Genomic DNA, 18,509 nt, shown 5'->3' with positions numbered 1-18,509 from the left:
AGAAATTTCTCCTACCTTTCAGAAGTCCAGAAATCCATCCTGTTCAGGGTCTAGTTGTGGTCTAGTGGCAAAGTTCAAAAGAGCATCTGGTCTGTCAAACAGCTGGAAGAAGACATCCTCTGTTGTGGTTTATTTTTTTTATCATATTAACAGAAAAGGCATGGAGTTCAGACAGTTCAGCATTGATGTCTAAAACTATCCAGATTTTCCTAAGCAATATGAAGAAAAAAACCAAGAAATAGCACACACACACGCACACACACACACACACACACACACACACACACACGCCCCTCCCTCCCTACCTCCCGGAAAGAGGGGCTGGGCTATGGCTTCTGCAGTTTTCTCTCTTGCCTATTGACCTCTATGCTGTGGCTCAGGGTCATCCTATGAAGCTATCTAATCCAGCTTCTTTGCTTTCCAGACACTCATCCAAGAGGAAAGATGGCCAGTATCTTTTCTAAGTTGCTAACTGGCCGCAATGCTTCTCTGCTGTTTGCTACCATGGGCACCAGTGCCCTGACCACTGGTTACCTGCTGAACCAGCAGAAGGTGTGCGCCGAGGCCCGGGAGCAGCCCAGGCTATTCCCTGCAAGGTAAGGCCCCTTGGCTTTAAAATAACTTCAGGCCAGGCAGGGTGGCTTTCATCTGTACTACCAGTACTTTGGGAGGCCAAGGCAGGCAGATCACGAGGTCAGGAGATCGAGACCATCCTGGCCAACATGGTGAAACCCCATCTCTACTGAAAATATAAAAAAATTAGCTGGGCTTGGTGGCGCACACCTATAGTCCTGGCTACTTGGGAGGCTGAGGCAGGAGGATCGCTTGAACCCAGGAGGGGGAGGTTGCAGTCAGCCGAGATCGTTCCACTGCATTCCAGCCTGGCAACAGAGCGAGACTCCATCTCAAACAAAACAAAACAAAACAAACAAAAACCCTTCGAAGGCCAGCAAGAAATATGCTTTCCCCTACTTCAAACTGTTAGCAAGATTCCTTCTTTTTGCCTTTGAGGATGACTAAGTAAAATGGAAAATCGTTTTGAGACTCATTAAGCCTGTGACCCGTGGTGTATACAAAGAAGTGTAGCATCATTGTTCTTGCCTAGAGCTTGCAATCCAGTTGAATAGTATTAATAGGGATAGTTAACATTTGTGGAGTACTTTTATGTATGACGAGCACTTTACATGGAGTATCTGTTATTCATCCTAGCTTGTGATGAAATGAAGGCCTATGAAAATTAAACAGTGCTCAAGTTCACATAGCTACTGCAGCCAAATGCAAATCCAGGCCCCCTAATTCCCGAACCATGCCTCTGTTGTAGTACCGATTTTAAGTATCAGCTCTAAAATACACTGCAGATGGAGAAAGTGGAGGAGTGGCATGAAGGGGTAAAAATGGACATGTTTTCTCAGCCCTTGGAACCCTGCCATGGATGAGACACCACGCGCTGAGCAGAGTTTGAGTGGCGTGCAGAATTCCTCTTAGGCAGGTGTGGATAAGAGAGACGAGGAAAACCACTGAAGTGTCTCTCAGAGACATTTCGTCTGTTGTGGAAATCAGGATCTGAGGGAATCAATTGCCAGCAACCACCATGTACCTTGGGAATTCCAGGGGTGACATGATCTGAGGGAATCAATCGCCAGCAACCACCATGTACCTTGGGAATTCCAGAGGTGACATGACCTGTATTTGAGGCTGTGGTGGTCCTCAATCTCCTATTCCTCAACCAGTACATACCCCAGGGTGAAATAGCACCCAATTTTATTTCTATTAGTCCCACAGATATTTACTGAACACTGGATTCAAGAGCCAGGGACTGTTCTCAAAAAGGCAAAATCCCTACTCTCGTAGAGTTTGCATGATAAACAAAGGACAGAAATAGATGGATTTCTATGCAGTTCCACCTGCAGGGTTTCTCTCCACTACTAACCTATGGGACCAAAATGTGGCTGTGGTTGATGTTTTACCAAAACTTCTGGGTTGGGGGAAATGGAGGCTGCATACAATCTCAATTAATTCTCCTATTATGTTCACTTTATCCCTTTTTACATGAGCCACAGTTTGTGGGCTTCTACAGCAAGCATCATGAGATTGTTAGGGCCAGGTCCCTTTCTCTGGGACTGTTTTTGGAAACCTGGCTTACTCATTCGACTCCTGGGCAGTTCTAGCCAAGTATCCCTGTGCCCACTGGCTTTAGGGAGCCTAGTGGAAGGATGGGCAAACACCAAGTCCTTCCAATGGCTCCTTTCCTTGAGGGCTGCTGGCTAACAGCCTGCCCCGCTCCCCACACAGCGCAGACTACCCAGACCTGCGCAAGCACAACAATTGCATGGCCGAGTGCCTCACCCCTGCCATCTATGCCAAGCTTCGCAACAAGGTGACACCCAATGGCTACACCCTAGACCAGTGCATCCAGACTGGAGTGGACAACCCTGGACATCCCTTCATAAAGACTGTGGGCATGGTGGCTGGTGACGAGGAGTCCTACGAGGTAAAACTGTTGGCTGCTGGTTCTAGGGTGGGAGGGATGCTCTGGATATGACTGAACTGCACAGTCCTGGGGTCCTTCTCTTGTCTATGGGGCCAACTTTCTGCCTTTTCCAAAAGGGCTCCCATAAAGGGAAGCCAGCTCCAGAAGAATCATCTGGAATGCTTTCTGAAACAATGAGGTCTATAGCTTCCAGTGACAAGGCTTCCCTTGCTGCTGTGCTAGGACCCTCCCTGTGGAGGAATGAACTACATGACAGAACTCTCTGAGCTTGTCAAGGGGATGAGTGGTACAGAAATAATGAAATTGAATGGTATGTATTCACCAATAAGACATTAGAAGCTGATGTGTTTGCGGCTGAGCTTTACTGGGTGGGGTCAATCTTTAGGAAAATGAGGACTTCTCTTATTACGACTTCTATTAGTGAATTCTCTATTACTGACTAGGCAATTACTGTAACCCAGATTACTGAATTCACCAAGACTCTTGGATAAACCTTATGATCTCACCATCGTCATCCTCCGTGCAGAAGCACAGAGTGGTTGGCTGGAACAGAACGCAGCCACCATGCATCCCCTCCACAGAGTAGTCTCTCTGCCGAGGCAAATGCCTGCAGACCTCCTCCTTCAGGCCCACCCTTTGGGTTCTTCTGTTGCTTCAGGTCCACCCTTTGGGTTCTTCTGTTGCAGAGAGCTGAAGGCAGTTCCCTAGAAAGGCAGCCAGAGAAGAGAGGGAGCCATCTTGGAAAAAAAACACAACCTGTGGCTCATTAATATATAGCAGTGTACAACCCTGGGTCTAGTCTGGGTCCCAGGCTAGTGGTAGCTCTCTGGACCCAAAGCCGTCCCCACTTTCCACAGCTCCTAAAGTCTGCAGGGTGCTTTGTTACAACTTCTTTTAATACTTTTTTTTTTTTTTTAAACAAAGGATATGCCTGAAGTTTTGTTGTTTTTAAATAAGATTTTGCATGAGATCGTTTGGGCTGGGGAAGGTCCTCACAGGGTGAGTTCCCTGCTTCGCCCTAACTGCTGCTGTGTACTTTCTTCTGGCATAGCCAGGTTTTCAACAAATTTAATGTGTGGCTTAACCTTTAGAAACTGACTTTCCCTTTGAGCATAAAACTGTAGCCTCCGATCTGGTAGCTTCTTATAACCCACAAAGGCAAACACGTCTAGGAAACCCTTTAAATTCCTAACCATGAGAATTTTCTTGCTTGGTCTGATGGCAATGATTTTGGCAGATCACTCGGGGAGGGTAAGATGGCAGGACTCAGCAGCCCCACCCTGTCTCAAGAGGCAAGATGCCTCCAAAAGGTTTTCTCTCTTATTATCATTAACCAATCCATCACATCCATTTCCTATATGGTAGTCCCACGGATGTCAAAGGAGGGAGGCATCAACTTTGGCTTTTAAGATACAAAGAGCAAGTGAATGGAAAGGTCTTTGAACCGTAGGTGAACCAATTAAAGAGAAAACATGCATCTTCCCTCCTGCAGGTGTTTGCTGACCTTTTTGACCCCGTCATCAAACTAAGACACAATGGCTACGACCCCAGGGTGATGAAGCACCCAACTGATCTGGATGCATCCAAGGTAGGCTCCAGCCTCCTTCTCCTTCCCCATGAGGCTGGCATTCCGGAGCCTAATGGGAGGAGCCCTGGAAAGAAGGGCTCCCCACCCTGAGTCAGATACTCCTGGAAAGTGCTGTGACTGCCCTAGCAGAGCCTCCCCACTGGAGGGCCACAGAGGAGAGGCTAGGAAGTTCCCAATGTCTTTGTTTCCTTTAATAAATACAACTAGGGAAAGGTTGGTCATTGGGAAATTTAAACCTTTTCCAAAGCTATTCCCTTTTTCATCCCAAACCACCCAGTTAGGGTCAAGGACCTCAGACCACACTATATAAAACAGCTCTCCCCTTTGCTAGTTGAAGCCCTCTGCCTCAAGACTTCCAGAATGTGTCCAACTTATGGATTGTGCAGTTGTGCACAGTGCCTGAGGGTCCCCTGGGAAACTGCAGAATGGCGGACTGGAACCCACTGTGGCTGTGGCAGGACTGTGGTCAGAGGCTGACCCCACACTCTGCTCGGCAGATCACCCAAGGGCAGTTCGATGAGCGCTATGTGCTGTCATCTCGGGTGCGCACAGGCCGCAGCATCCGTGGGCTGAGCCTACCACCTGCCTGCACCCGGGCTGAGCGGAGGGAGGTGGAGAATGTGGCCATCATGGCCCTGGAGGGCCTCAAGGGAGACCTGGCCGGCCGCTATTACAGGCTGTCTGAGATGACGGAGCAGGACCAGCAGCGGCTTATCGACGTAAGTAACAGATGGAGATCCCTAGAGAAGAACTGGATGCGGGGCTCTGACCTGTACAGGAAGGCCTCTCCTGGTGCTCAGCTCAGCCTTTACCCTGGCTGAGAGCTTGCTGGGCTCAGCCCAAGGGCATCTACTTGTTCATTGTAAGAAAGAAAGATGAGGCCTTACATTGTACTTGTCAAGCCACTGAAATAGTCCATGGATAAAATCTGCATAGGAAGCTCCAATATGGAGATGGTGCCTGTGCATGGAGGGGGCCAGGTAGAGATTGAATGGAGGATCTCCTAGCTTGTTCATAAATGGGAACAGTTAGGTGTGGAAATCCTGTCTGTGCCCAGAAGATGGTCTCCAGCCAAAGGAAATTCCAGGTAGGAGGCCTGCCCTGACTCGTGTGGTGGCAGCCTCTGCATTTCCTGCTGGGGTTGATTTCTGCTGTTTCCACTGTGTCCACCATGGCTTCCCTCTGGCACCAGAGTGCACAAAACTCAAGTCCCTTATTTTCACCTTAGCATAGCTAAAACAAGATAGCACTTTCAAAAGTAACTTTTAACTAAACTCTAAAAAATGGCAGAAACAAAACTTTGTCATTTCAAAAGATGCAAATGCTAAGAAATATGCCTCATTTCCAAACCAGACTGGCCAACTATATGGTCTGTGGGCTTCAGTCTCCTGGTCTCTGTGGCCACTAGGCCAACTATTCTTCTGTCCCATGTTAGAACAAGCTCCCCCTCCACCGCCCACCTCAAGTAGCCACGCTGGTTTCCTGCTTAAGGGAAACTGCTACTCCCTGGATGGTGGCAGTTCACAATCCTCTCCTGACTGATCTCTCCCCCTTAGAGACTGCAGGACTCCTCTCCCCACATCCACTTGGTTTCTTACCTCAGTGTAATCATATTTGAATATATAGTTTCCATATATCCCACTGTAGAGTACGTGTGTAGCTATATAAGAAATAGTTGTATACACACTGCAAAAAAAAGTTAGTCTCAACTTTGATACGTGGAGTAAGTACATTCCAGTGGTTAAGCACAAGGCTGGGAGTCATAAAGTCTATACTTAAATCTATATTCTGCCGCTTCCTACAATCACCCTATTGGACAAGTTGTATGACCTCTCTGAATCTGTTTTCCTTATTTATAAAATAGAATAATACTTATTTCATAGAGTTGTGAAGATTAAAGGAAATACAAGCCTATGATTTAGAGCCTGGCACAGTATTAATGGTGGCTATTTTAATTTATTGATCATTACTGTACATCTCTAATACTTTTTAATGGAAGAAATAATAATACATGAAGCAATAATGCTAGAAACAGAGAATGACCACTGTTTACAAAAGCCTTTTCAGGACAGCGCCCCTCATTCATTGCTCATTCAGCCATTGCATAGGGTTGGTGTTGGTAGTGTATACCCACTCCATAGTGATTTACTGAGTTCCATATGGACTAAACCAGTGTTTTCCAACATTAGCTGCACACTAAAATCACCTGAAAGAGTCTTTTAAAAAAAACCTGATGCCCAGACACAGTCTAGAACAACGAGGTCAGAATCTCTGGGGATGGGAAGTAGGCATTAGTTTGTTTAAGCTCCTAGGTTATTCTAGTGAGCAGCCAAGGCTAAGAACCACCACCTAAGAGACAGCAGCCATTAGAATTGAGTTGGAACTTGTTCACCTGCCACTTGCAGTCCTGCTTGATCTCATCAGTCTCTCCTCTCTGCTTTATTCCTTTTGACCTACAGGACCACTTTCTGTTTGATAAGCCAGTGTCCCCTTTATTAACATGTGCTGGAATGGCCCGTGACTGGCCAGATGCCAGGGGAATCTGGTATGGATGTAGCATTTTCACATTTGCAGTATCTGTAGAGGATTTTTTTGAGATCACCTGCTTATCCTAACCTGGAGTTGCTGTGTACTGCAGTTGAGAGCATGCCTTAAAAATTGTGTGTGTGTCTCAGTATTGTGATGTTACTAAGATGTGTAGAAATGTGACCTGGTCTGCATGAATTATGCCTGAAAAAAAAGGCTACCTTTTTAAGAAAAAATTTACTTCATATTATTTGATCTCACAGAGAATCTGTTTCATGACATTAAAAGAGCAAAACATAAAAAATATTGAGGATTTAAGAAAAACCCTGAAAGAACTGACATCTATTTTATCTTGGCCAACAGTCCTCAGCCCACTTTGTCTCCTGTACCCTGATAGGTTATTATGAGTGAATGTACCTGAAGTAGTGGAAATAAAGGTGTTCATGAGCAGCCACTCAGTAGAGATGGACAGGCAGGATCTATGGTGCAAACGTGTGAAATGTTGTATACCTTAAACATCTTGGGTGGAAGGTAACCCACCCGCTTTGTAAAGCACAAGATTTTGGTTGAATCTTTCAGGGGACAAAACATTCTTGTTAGTATCAAAGCCAATGTTATATAGTTGAATTACTGTCATCCTAGTCAGAGGACCTAGGGGGAATTATATTCCTGTTGGGTAAAAACATGACATCTTTTATGGTGACAGTTGGTCTTATTCTTCCTTCTGTCAAGGTAACATTGTTTTGTCATACTTTTTCAGGCACAGTTAAGAGATTAGGGCCATCTAGGAAATGAGAAAGGTGAAATGAAGCAATCAAGCCAGGGAGGTAATGGGAATTTTCATGTGTTGAAACAAATGCAATTAACACTCAGCACCATATTTCTCTCTTCATTAGGCATAATTATGATAAGACATTTCTCATCTGGATAAATGAGGAGGATCACACCAGGGTAATCTCAATGGAAAAAGGAGGCAATATGAAACGAGTATTTGAGCGATTCTGTCGTGGACTAAAAGAAGTAAGATGTTATATGAGATTTCTGGATATTTATTAAAATTACTGTATTTTTTTTGTTGTTCTTGAAAGAAGACACTATGGTAACTTCCAAGATGGGGCTAATTTTTTTTCTAGAGATCAAGGCTTTTTTTTTTTTTATTGAGACAATTTTGCTCGTTGCCCAGGCTGGAGTACAGTGGTATAGTCTTAGCTCACGGCAACTGCCACCTTCCAGGTTCAAAAGTGATTCTCCCACCTCAGCCTCCAGAGTAGCTGGGATTACAGGTGCTGGCCACCATGCCTGGTTAATTTTTGTATTCATAGTAGATACTGGGTTTTACCATGTTGGCCAGGCTAATCTCGAACTCCTGACCTCAGGTGATCCACCTGCCTCAGCCTCCCAAAGTGCTGGGATTACAGGAGCCAGCCTCAGGGCATTTTTTGGAGTGGAACTTTCATCTATTTTCAAGGTAGTACTTCAGAAAATAGATGACCTTCTCTCGTTATTAGAAAGCTATTATGTTTTCCTCCCCAGTTCCACTGTGGTTTGGGGAAGTCTGTGGATCATTATTTCTTTTTGATTTATTTAATATTGCTCTGAGCTACTCTAAGCAGAGAGACAACAGAGAATGTAGCCTGATCATAGACTTACCTGCTGAGAATTCTTATATTCTCCTACTCTCTTGGCATGAAAAATAATGCCACCAACTAACAGTCATTGAGTGCTTAGTGTGTGCTAGGTACTGTGGTAACTGCTTTACATCAGGGGTCCTCAACCCCTGACCATGGACCTGGTGCCAGTCTATGGCCTGTTAGGAACTGAGCTGCACAGCAGGAGGTGAGTGGTGGGCGAACAAACATTACCACCTAAGCTTCACCTCCTGTCAGATCAGTGGTGGCATTAGATTTTCACAGGAGCACAAACCCTATTGTGAACTGCATGTGTGGGATCTAGGTTGTGAGTGCCTTATGAGAAGCTAATGCCTGATGATCTGCGGTGAAGCAATAGTTTCACCCCAAAACATTCCCTCCCCATGGTCCATAGAAAAATTGTCTTCCAAGACACCAGTCCCTGATGTCAAAAAGGTTGGGGACCACTGCTTTACATGGTTCATTTAACTTAATTGGACCATTTTAATAGTCAAGTCAAGTATTTTCTGTTAAAGGAGTACTATAAATTTATCTTAATTTCATCCATGCCAGAGAAGGGTACACATCTCTCTCCCTGGTGTTGGGGATGTGCTGAATGAATGGATATTGGAAAATGCTGGCATCTGTTCACTGTGGTTCTACTTGTAGGTGGAACGGTTAATTCAAGAACGAGGCTGGGAGTTCATGTGGAATGAGCGCCTAGGATACATTCTGACCTGTCCTTCAAACCTTGGAACAGGACTACGAGCCGGTGTCCACGTTAGGATCCCAAAGCTCAGCAAGGTACTGTTATGTGCCTGACTAGTGACCCCGATGGGCCAGGATCAGCTCAGATGTGACTGCTTTGTGGAGGGAGAAAACATCACTGCATTCCTTAACTCTACTTTCTCTACCTATAATATAAAAATAATAAGAAAAAATTAAGTTTGCCCCAAAAGACGAGTTGTATTAGTTAGAATAAAAGGTTAAGGGGACTAAGAAAAAGATGGTAGCTTCAAGAATAAGACCTTTAAAATTTTCCTCATGTAACAAATCGGGATAGGTATGCCCTCTCTGGTTCTTTCCATTTCCTTTCTCTGTCTTTCCTAGTTGCAGCAGTTCTCGAACTTGAGTGTGCATGAGATCACCTGAAGGACTAGGTAAAACACAAGTTGTAGGCCCCACATACGGAATTCGCATTTCTGACAAGTTTCCAGGGGATGCTGAAGCTGTTGGTCAAGGGGCTACACTTGGAGGAGCACTGTCCCCATTTCCATGGTCACAGTCAGGCCCCATGTTCCAGCTTGCGGAAAGGGGAGATTTTAGTTCTGGGCCTGGAAGTGGCACACATTACTTCTATTTGTTTCATTACCTAAGAACTTGGCCAGTGGTCACTTTCTAGCTCCCATGCTAGAAGAAGAAAAAGATTCTGGTGGGCAACTACTAGTTTCAGCACCCAAAGTGAATCAAATACTTTAAAACGATTCTAGAAAATGTGTTTCCTACCAAAAAAAAATTTTTTTTGTTCAGAATTTGAAGGCTAAGATATTAACTTCATAATTTTAACAATGACAACTGTTATGTAAACAAATAATAAACACACTGAATGCTGGCATCTTGGCACCAAAAACCAAACGCTATGGAAGTTAAGAACACAAGTTTCAGCCAGGCACAGTGGCTCACACCTGTAATCTCAGCACTCTGGCCAAGGCAGGAGGATCACTTGAGCCCCAGAGTTCAAGACCAGCCTGGACAATATATGAGACTTCATCTTCACAAAATGAAAAAAATTAGCCAGGCACAGTAGTGTGTGCTTATAGTCCTAGTTACTAGAGAGGCCAGAGGCAGAAGGATCCCTTGAGTCCAGGAGTTCCAAGCCAGAAGGGAGTGGGGGCCAATATTCAACATTCTTAAATAATTTTCAGCTCAGAATTTCATATTCAGCCAAACCTTCATAAGTGAAGGAGAAATAAAATCCTTTACAGAGAGCAAATGCTGAGAGATTTTGTCGCTACCAGGCCTGCCTTACAAGAGCTCCTGAAAGAAGCACTAAATATGGAAAGGAAAAACCGGTGCCAGCCACTGCAAAAACATACCAAATTATAAAGACCATGGATGCTATGAACAAACTGCATCAACTAATGGGCAAAACAACCAGTTAGCATCATAATGACAGGATCAAATTCACATATAACAATATTAACCTTAAATGTAAACAGGCTAAATGCTCCAATAAAAAGACAGAGTGACAAATTGGATAAATAATCAAGACTCATCAGTGTGCTGGATTCAGGAGACCCATCTCACATGCAAAGACACACATAGGCTCAAAATAAAGGGATGGAGGAAGATTTACCAAGCAAATGGAAAGCAAAAAAGGCAGGGGTTGCAATCCTTGTCTCTGGTAAAACAGACTTTAAACCAACAAAGATCAAAAAAGACAAAGGGCATTACATAATGGTAAAGGGATCAATGCAACAAGAAGATCTAACTATCCTAAATATATATGCACCCAATACAGGAGCACCCAGATTTACAAAGCAAGTTCTTAGAGACCTACAAAGAGACTTAGACTCCCACACAATAATAGTCGGAGACTTTAACACCCCAATGTCAATATTAGATCAATGAGACAGAAAATTAACATGGATCTTCAGGACTTGAACTCAGCTCTGGACCAAGGGGACCTAATAGACATCTACAGAACTCTCCACCCCAAATCAACAAAATATACACATTCTTCTCAGTACCCCATCATACTTTTTCTTTTTTTTTTTTTTTTCATACTTTTTCTAAAATTGACCACATAATTGGAAGTAAACACTCCTCAGCAAATGCAAAAGAATGGAAATCAGTCTTTCAGTCCACAGGGCAATCAAATTAGAACTCAGGATTAAGAAACTCACTCAAAACTTCACAACTACATGGAAACTGAACAACCTACTACTCCTGAATGACTACTGGGTAAATAACGAAAATAAGGCAGAAATAAATAAGTTATTTGAAACCAATGTGAACAAAGATCCAATGTGCCAGAATCTCTGGGACACAGCTAAAGTAGTATGTAGAGGGAAATTTGCAGCACTAAATGCCCACAGGAGAAAGCAGGAAAGATCTAAAACTGACGCCCTAACATCACAATTAAAAGAACTAAAGCAAGAGCAAACCAATTCAAAAGCTAGCAGAAGACAAGAAATAACTAAGATCAGAGCAGAAGTGAAGGAGAGAGAGAGAGACAAGAAACCCTTAAAATATATATATATATATATATATATATATATATATATGTGGGAATCCAGGAGCTGGTTTTTTGAAAAGATTAACAAAATAGACTGCTAGCCAGACTAATAAAGAAAAAAGAGAAAAGAATCAAATAGACAAAATAAAAATAATGATAAAGGAGGTATCACTACTGATCCCACAGAAATACAAACTACCATCAGAGATTACTATAAAAACCTCTACACAAATAAACTAGAAAATCCAGAAAGAATGGAGAAATTCCTGGACACATACACCCTCCCAAGACTAAACCAGGAGGAATCAAATCCCTGAATAGACCAATAACAACTTCTGAAATTGAGGAATTAATTAATAGCTTACCAACCAAAACAAGCTCAGGACCAGATGGATTCACAGCCAACTCCTATCAGAGGTACAAAAGGGAGCTGGTAGCATTCCTTCTGAAATTATTCCAAACAATAGAAAAAGAGGGACTCCTCCCTAACTTATTTTATGAGGCCAGCATCATCCTGATACCAAAACCTGATAGAGACACAACAAAAAAAACAAAATTTCAGGTCAATATCACCGATGAATATCATTATTTTAATTATAATGATAAAATACTGGCAAACCAAGTCCAGCAGCACATGAAAAAGCTTATCCACCATGATCAAGCTGGCTTCAACCCTGGGCTGCAAGGCTAGTTCAACATATGCAAATCAACAAATGTAATCTAGTGCATAAACAGAATCAATGACAAAAACCACGATTAATTCAATAAATGCAGAAAAGACCTCCAATAAAATTCAACACCCCTTCATATTAAAAACTCTCAATAAACTAGGTATTGATGGGACATATCTCAAAATAAGAGCTATTTATGACAAAGCCAGAGCCAGTATCATACTAAATGGGCAAAAGCTGGAAGCATTCCCTTTGAAAACAGGCACAAGACAAGAATACCCTCTCTCACCACTCCTATTCAACATAGTATTGCAAGTTCTGCCCAGGGAAGTCAGGCAAGAGAAAGAAATAAAAGGTATTCAAATAGGAAGAGAGGAAGTCAAATTGTTTGTTCACAGATGACATGACTGTATATTTAGAAAACTCCATTGTCTTACCCCAAAATCTCCTTAAGCTGATATGCAATTTCAGAAAAGTCTCAGGATACAAAATCAGTGTGCAAAAATCAAAAGCATTCCTATACACCAAAAATAGCCAAATCATGAGTGAACTCCCACATTCCCAATTGCTATAAAGAAAATAAAATACCAAGGAATACAATTTAGAAGGGACGTGAAGGACCTCTTCAAGGAGAACTACAACCCACTGCTCAAGGAAATAAGAGAGGACACAAACAAATGGAAAAACATTCCATGCTCATGGATAGGAAGAATCAGAATCATGAAAATGGCCATACTGCCCAAAGTAATTTATAGATTCAGTGCCATCCCCATCAAGCTACCATGGACTTCCTTCATAGAATTAGAAAAAACTACTTTAAATTTCATATGGAACCAGAAAAGAGCCTGTATAGTTACCACTGACTTTCTTCACAGATATAAGAAAACTACTTTAAATTTCATACAGAATCAAAAAAGAGCCCCTTTAGCCAAGACAATCCTAAGCATAAAGAACAAAGCTGGAAGCATCATGCTACCTGACTTCAAACTATACTACAAGGCTACAGTAACCAAAAAAGCATGGTACTGGTACCAAAACAGATATATAGACCAATGGAACAGAACAGAGGCCTCAGAAATAACACCACAAATATATAACCATCTGATCTTTGACAAGCCTAATAAATACAAGCAATGGGGAAAGGACTCCCTATTTAATAAATGGTGTTGGGAAAATTGGATAGCCATATGAAGAAAACTGAAACTGGATCCCTTCCTTACACCTTATACAAAAATTAACTCAGGATGGATTAAAGCCTGAAACATAAGACCTAAAACCATAAAAACCCTAGAAGAAAACCTAGGCAATATCATTCAAGACATAAGCATGGGCAAGGACCATGACTAAAACACCCAAAGCAATGGCAACAAAAGCCAAAATTGACAAATGGGATCTAATTAAACTGAAGAGCTTCTGCACAGCAAAATAAATTATCAGAGTGAACTGGAAACCTACAGAATGGGAGAAAATTTTTGCCGTCTATCTATCTGACAAACAGCTAATATCCAGAATCTACAAAGAACTTAACTTTACAAGAAACAACCTCATCAAAAAGTGGGTGAACAATATGAACAGACACTTCTCACAAGAAGACAGTTAAGGGGTCAACTAACATATGAAAAAAAGCTCATCATCACTGGTCACTAGAGAAATGTAAATCAAAACCACATCGATATACCATCTCATGCCAGTAGAATGGCAATCATTAAAAAAAAAAAAAATCACAAAACAACAGATGCTGGAGAGGATGTGGAGAAATAGGAACGCTTTTACACTGCTGGTGAGAGTGTAAAATTAGTTCAACCATTGTGGAAGACAGTGTGGCAATTCCTCAAGGATCTAGAACCAGAAATACCAATTGACTTAGCAATCCCATTACTGGGTAATATACTCAAAGGATTATAAATCATTCTATAAAGACACATGCAAATACGTGTTTATTGCAGCACTGTTCACAATAGCAAAGACTTGGAAGCATCCCAAATACCTATCAATGATAGACTGTATCAAGAAAATGTGGCATATATACACCATGGAACACTATGCAGCCATAAAATGGGATGAGTTTATGTCCTTTGCAGGGATATGGATGAAGCTAGAAACCATCATTCTCAGCAAACTAACGCAGGAATAGAAAACCAATTATTGCCATGTTCTCACTTCTAAGTAGGAATTGAACAATGAGAACACATGGACACACGGAAGGGAATGTCATACACTGGGGCTTGTCGGGGTGGGGGACTAGGGGATGGAGACAGCATTAGGAGAAATACCTAATGTAGATGATGGGTTGATGGGCACAGTAAATCACCATGGCACATGTATACCTATGTAACAAACCTGCATGTTCTGCACAGGTATCCCAGAACTTAAAAGTATAAGAAAAAAACGTTAAATTGTTATCTTACTATATATCTTTTCTAAGTAAATGTACCAATGATTATGAATCGATTTTTGCCTCTTACCACATTTAAGTATTATCCCCTGTCCTAGGACCCACGCTTTTCTAAGATCCTGGAAAACCTAAGACTCCAGAAGCGTGGCACAGGTGGTGTGGACACTGCCGCGGTTGCAGATGTGTATGACATTTCCAACATAGATAGAATTGGTCGATCAGAGGTAATGTCTCTCTCACTTTCCTGACATGAATTAACAAAATCAGCCTGAGAGAATAGAGAAAAGCAGCCTAAACAGCCTTACCGTTTTCACAGAATTCGAGGCCTCCTCTTCACCCATCAGTCCTGAGTTATGTTAGCTTTTCATTCTGTAACATTATTTTTCCATGGGAAATAACTGCATAAAGGTAAACATAATGTGAGCTGAGAATTTACAGGCAAGTATAGGAATTTACAGTGGGGCTGTTGTCACCGACCTGCCTTAAGAGTATTCCAACAATCTTCAGCAAGCAGGAGCTCTATTATGCTAAAGGACTGAAGTATTTTATTACTTCAAAGTCAGAACATCTGTGCTATCCTTGGAGGGTGACAAAACGGTGGAATTTTCTATTGATTCTGAATTTTCTTTGGTGAAGGCTACATGCTATCATCTTTACTTTGGTGTTCTTAGATGCTTGATGGTATCTACACTTTTATTTCTTAGGCTAAAGATAGCAAATATGTCATGTGCCAGGTCTAGATAAGTTTGTGTTCACAAAATCCTTAGGATTCTGTGATGAATACGTAGGTTGAGAAGGATTCACAGACTATGTGTGGCCCTGAAACAATGAAGCAAAAAGATCACATGGTAAGGAACATGCAGCTGAACGCTAGGCAAATACTGATCATGGTAGGTTATACCAGCTTATGTGGATGTGGTCTCATTGGACAGATCATGCCCATCATTAATTTAAAAGCCTCTTTTCATAACAAAACTCTTAATGATTCAAGTGACTGGTTATTAAATCTATGGATTATCAAATCTGTCTTCTTCCTTACTAGTTTTTGAGTATTTCACTGCCTATTGATATCCCACCCATACACTGAGGAAAAGGAAAGGAAGAAACACTCCAAACAATTAGATCAGCATGTGTGCTATCAGCTGTGGTAAAGTACTTGAGGGACAAGCAACTATAATACCACAACCTCTGAAATTTACCGAATAATGTGTGGTGTAGTGAATAAAGAAAATCTGGGAGTCTATCTCTGTTGATTCTAATATTAACTAGATATTTATTACTGGAAAATCATGCAGTTAATGCTTAAATTTTCAAGTCTAACTATAATAGGCAGTCATAAAAGTTAGCAAACTGCCAAAAAATAATTTTAAAACACCATTTATTTAACCCAACAACCCTGATAACCATTGTGAACATTATTCTAAATGGCCCTTCATTCTTTAAATCTACTCAAAAAACTTTTAAAAAATTGTTGTAACACATATTTTAGTATTATAACCAAATACTACTTATAATTTTTTCCAGTGTATTATATCATAAGCATTTTCCCAAAATATTAAGTATTCTTCAAACACATGATTTTTAATCACAGTAAAGATAATCCATTGTCTATTTAATGTTTTCCTGAGTTTATGTTTGACCATCTCTATATATAATTCTAATCACAACTCTGGTTTTTTAGTTAGAATATACTTCTAGGAAAGGAACTGTGGGTTAAAAGCAGGGGGCCCTATTTATGACCAAGTTTTTTATCAGATTTATACCAAGACAGAGTCCTACTGACACTGAGTGACAGACCCATCTCATCACACTCTCACCAACACTAGAAGAGACCAAAGGGACAAGCAGAAAATACGTTTCTTTAGTTAGTAGTGAATAACTTTCTGATTCAACCCTCTCTTGGGGCCTGAGTTTCCTTATGCATATAAAGAGACAGGGAGGCAGCTGGAATCTGTGATGCCTAAGCACTAACATTCAATGATCCCTTTCACCCTTGCTGTTCATTTTTTAGCTGTATCATGTATTGTCTGGAATTAACTAATTTCTCTCTGAATTTAGGTTTCCTTGGGAACAGTGCAAGTCATTTGCTTAGGAGGGGATCCCAAGGGAAAAAAATTATAAGTAGATGCACTCTGGTTTAAGGAAAACCAATATTTGGAAACCAAAGTTCTAAACATAGTTTTTTAAGAGCAGGAATTTTAGAAAGTATATCTTAATAGAATTTGCAAAACTTCATTTCATTAATAAGCCTGGCTAGCCTAGTACAAACATGATTTAGCTGCCAAACATTTGACGTTACATAACTTTTCAGGAAGATGCCCACTGTGTAAATGATGACATCCGAATTACATTGGCATATCCAGTGCTCAGATAGATTAGTGACAGGTCAGAATTCAGATCCAGGCCAAAGAACACCACAAGGGTGGCACTGTGGTGTCTTATTTCTAGATAAACTCTCACATTTTATAGCAGATACTGATAGGAAAAAAAGTTTCAGATGCCAACTAATGCTTTTCATATAGTAAAAAAAGCTTTCACATACAAAGTAGTAACCCCATCTTAACTATGGAAAGACTGAGAGAAACCCTTAAAATATCTCTACCTTCCATCTTTGAGGAGAAAGAAATTGTGGTGAAGTCCATCTAAGTGGCAAGTTCTCATTTATCCCAGTGTTGTTCCTGTCACTGCCCTGCAGGTGTCTTCTATTCAAATTAATAATTCATCTTCTTCACTGTCAAAGGTGGAGCTTGTTCAGATAGTCATCGATGGAGTCAATTACCTGGTGGATTGTGAAAAGAAGTTGGAGAGAGGCCAAGATATTAAGGTGCCACCCCCTCTGCCTCAGTTTGGCAAAAAGTGAACTTTCCCTTTCCCAATGTATAAATAATCTGTCTGCTGGTATGACAGACATAAAGAAATCTCTACTCTGAGAGTTTTTGTACACTTGAAAAAATGTAAAATTGTAGGTCCTGCCTATCTACAATAAAACTCTCCTTAATATATCTTTGCTTTGTTTCTCTGATTTTAAAAATAATACTAGGGGCAAACACATCCAATTACAAGTAGACAAGGGGCAAAATATTTTAAGACAATGATAAAACTAATATTTGTAAGTTTTGATTTTGCCACAACTTACATACTCATCTAAATAACCCTTTGGCTATCTAGATGTGTGTCAACCCTTTCAGAAATCTCTTATGGACACCATTGAAAGGTGAGGAATTAATCAAATAAATAATTTTCTGGCAAATGAAGCAAGAGGGTACTATTTCTCTTGAAAGTGTGGAAATAAAGATTAGAGGCTACTTATTTATTCAGAGTTTGCTATCACAAGGGAGTCAGCCATCATCACTTGCATTTGGCAGAGACATGAGAAATCTATGGTAAAAGAAAGGGGATGCTTCAGGTATGCCCTGATTGGGGTTTCAGTCATGGGGACGTTGGAGACAGGCTACCTAGAAGTGGTATATGCTATGTGATTAGTTTGGGAAGCATATTTGGTTTTATCTAATTGGTACTGAGTTGGAGGCAGGGGCAAAAATTAGGGAAGCCAGCAGTCATTGATCAAACCCTCACCATCCTGTACTGATTGTTATAGAGGGCTGGGGCTTGGCCTCCTAGAATGGTTGCTTTAGAGGTTGTGGGTGAGAGTTCTATTGTCCCGTGGTCTAGCCATTGTCTCTGTATACTCAGTCTCTCAAAAACAATTCAAAATTTGATGTCTGAAATACTGAAAATGCTTTTAATATAATCTGAAAGCATGCAGATCATTATCTTGAATCTTGTTATTTTCCATCTATCTGTGATGTCTATAACCTGAAGGGACATGACAGAGTAGCTGGGAGCAATTAATTAACAAGTTTGAAAACAGCTCCACCCACAAAAGACAAATATTTTTAGCATAGTAGAAATGAAACCAAGTTATACCCCCTATAGTCAGTGAGCACTGTAGGTGCTACAGTTAAAATAAAT

The 18,509-nt window shown here is 41.3% G+C and overlaps 1 protein-coding gene and 1 long non-coding RNA gene across 6 annotated transcripts in view; one reads left to right on the top strand and one right to left on the bottom strand.

The window, feature by feature from the left end:
• The window catches only part of CKMT2 (creatine kinase, mitochondrial 2), a 34,125-nt gene extending 16,586 nt beyond the window's left edge, over positions 1-17,539 (top strand). For 2 of the 3 annotated variants that reach the window (XM_008991882.4, XM_002744843.7), the window contains exons 2-10: positions 425-596; positions 2,293-2,491; positions 3,984-4,079; positions 4,577-4,798; positions 6,539-6,624; positions 7,502-7,625; positions 8,903-9,037; positions 14,636-14,761; positions 17,278-17,539. In XM_008991882.4, coding sequence (XP_008990130.1) covers positions 445-596; positions 2,293-2,491; positions 3,984-4,079; positions 4,577-4,798; positions 6,539-6,624; positions 7,502-7,625; positions 8,903-9,037; positions 14,636-14,761; positions 17,278-17,397 — 1,260 coding nt within the window. In that variant the 5' untranslated portion in view covers positions 425-444 and the 3' untranslated portion in view covers positions 17,398-17,539. The remainder of the gene's footprint in view (positions 1-424; positions 597-2,292; positions 2,492-3,983; positions 4,080-4,576; positions 4,799-6,538; positions 6,625-7,501; positions 7,626-8,902; positions 9,038-14,635; positions 14,762-17,277) is intronic. The other variant, XM_054252608.2, reaches the window with a different exon arrangement.
• Positions 1-18,509, bottom strand: part of LOC103791527 (uncharacterized) — a 59,201-nt gene that overhangs the window by 12,400 nt on the left and 28,292 nt on the right. For all 3 annotated transcript variants that reach the window (XR_013532258.1, XR_013532259.1, XR_008479843.2), the window contains exons 2-5: positions 17,140-17,316; positions 14,843-14,935; positions 2,998-3,195; positions 16-102 (exon numbers count right to left, since the gene is read on the bottom strand). This is a non-coding gene — a long non-coding RNA (uncharacterized LOC103791527). The remainder of the gene's footprint in view (positions 1-15; positions 103-2,997; positions 3,196-14,842; positions 14,936-17,139; positions 17,317-18,509) is intronic.

This window comes from Callithrix jacchus, chromosome 2 (assembly GCF_049354715.1).
Source record: "Callithrix jacchus isolate 240 chromosome 2, calJac240_pri, whole genome shotgun sequence".
Lineage (NCBI taxonomy): Eukaryota > Metazoa > Chordata > Mammalia > Primates > Cebidae > Callithrix > Callithrix jacchus.
Note: the sequence above shows the minus strand (reverse complement) of the source record. Positions and strands in the feature narration are given on the sequence as shown.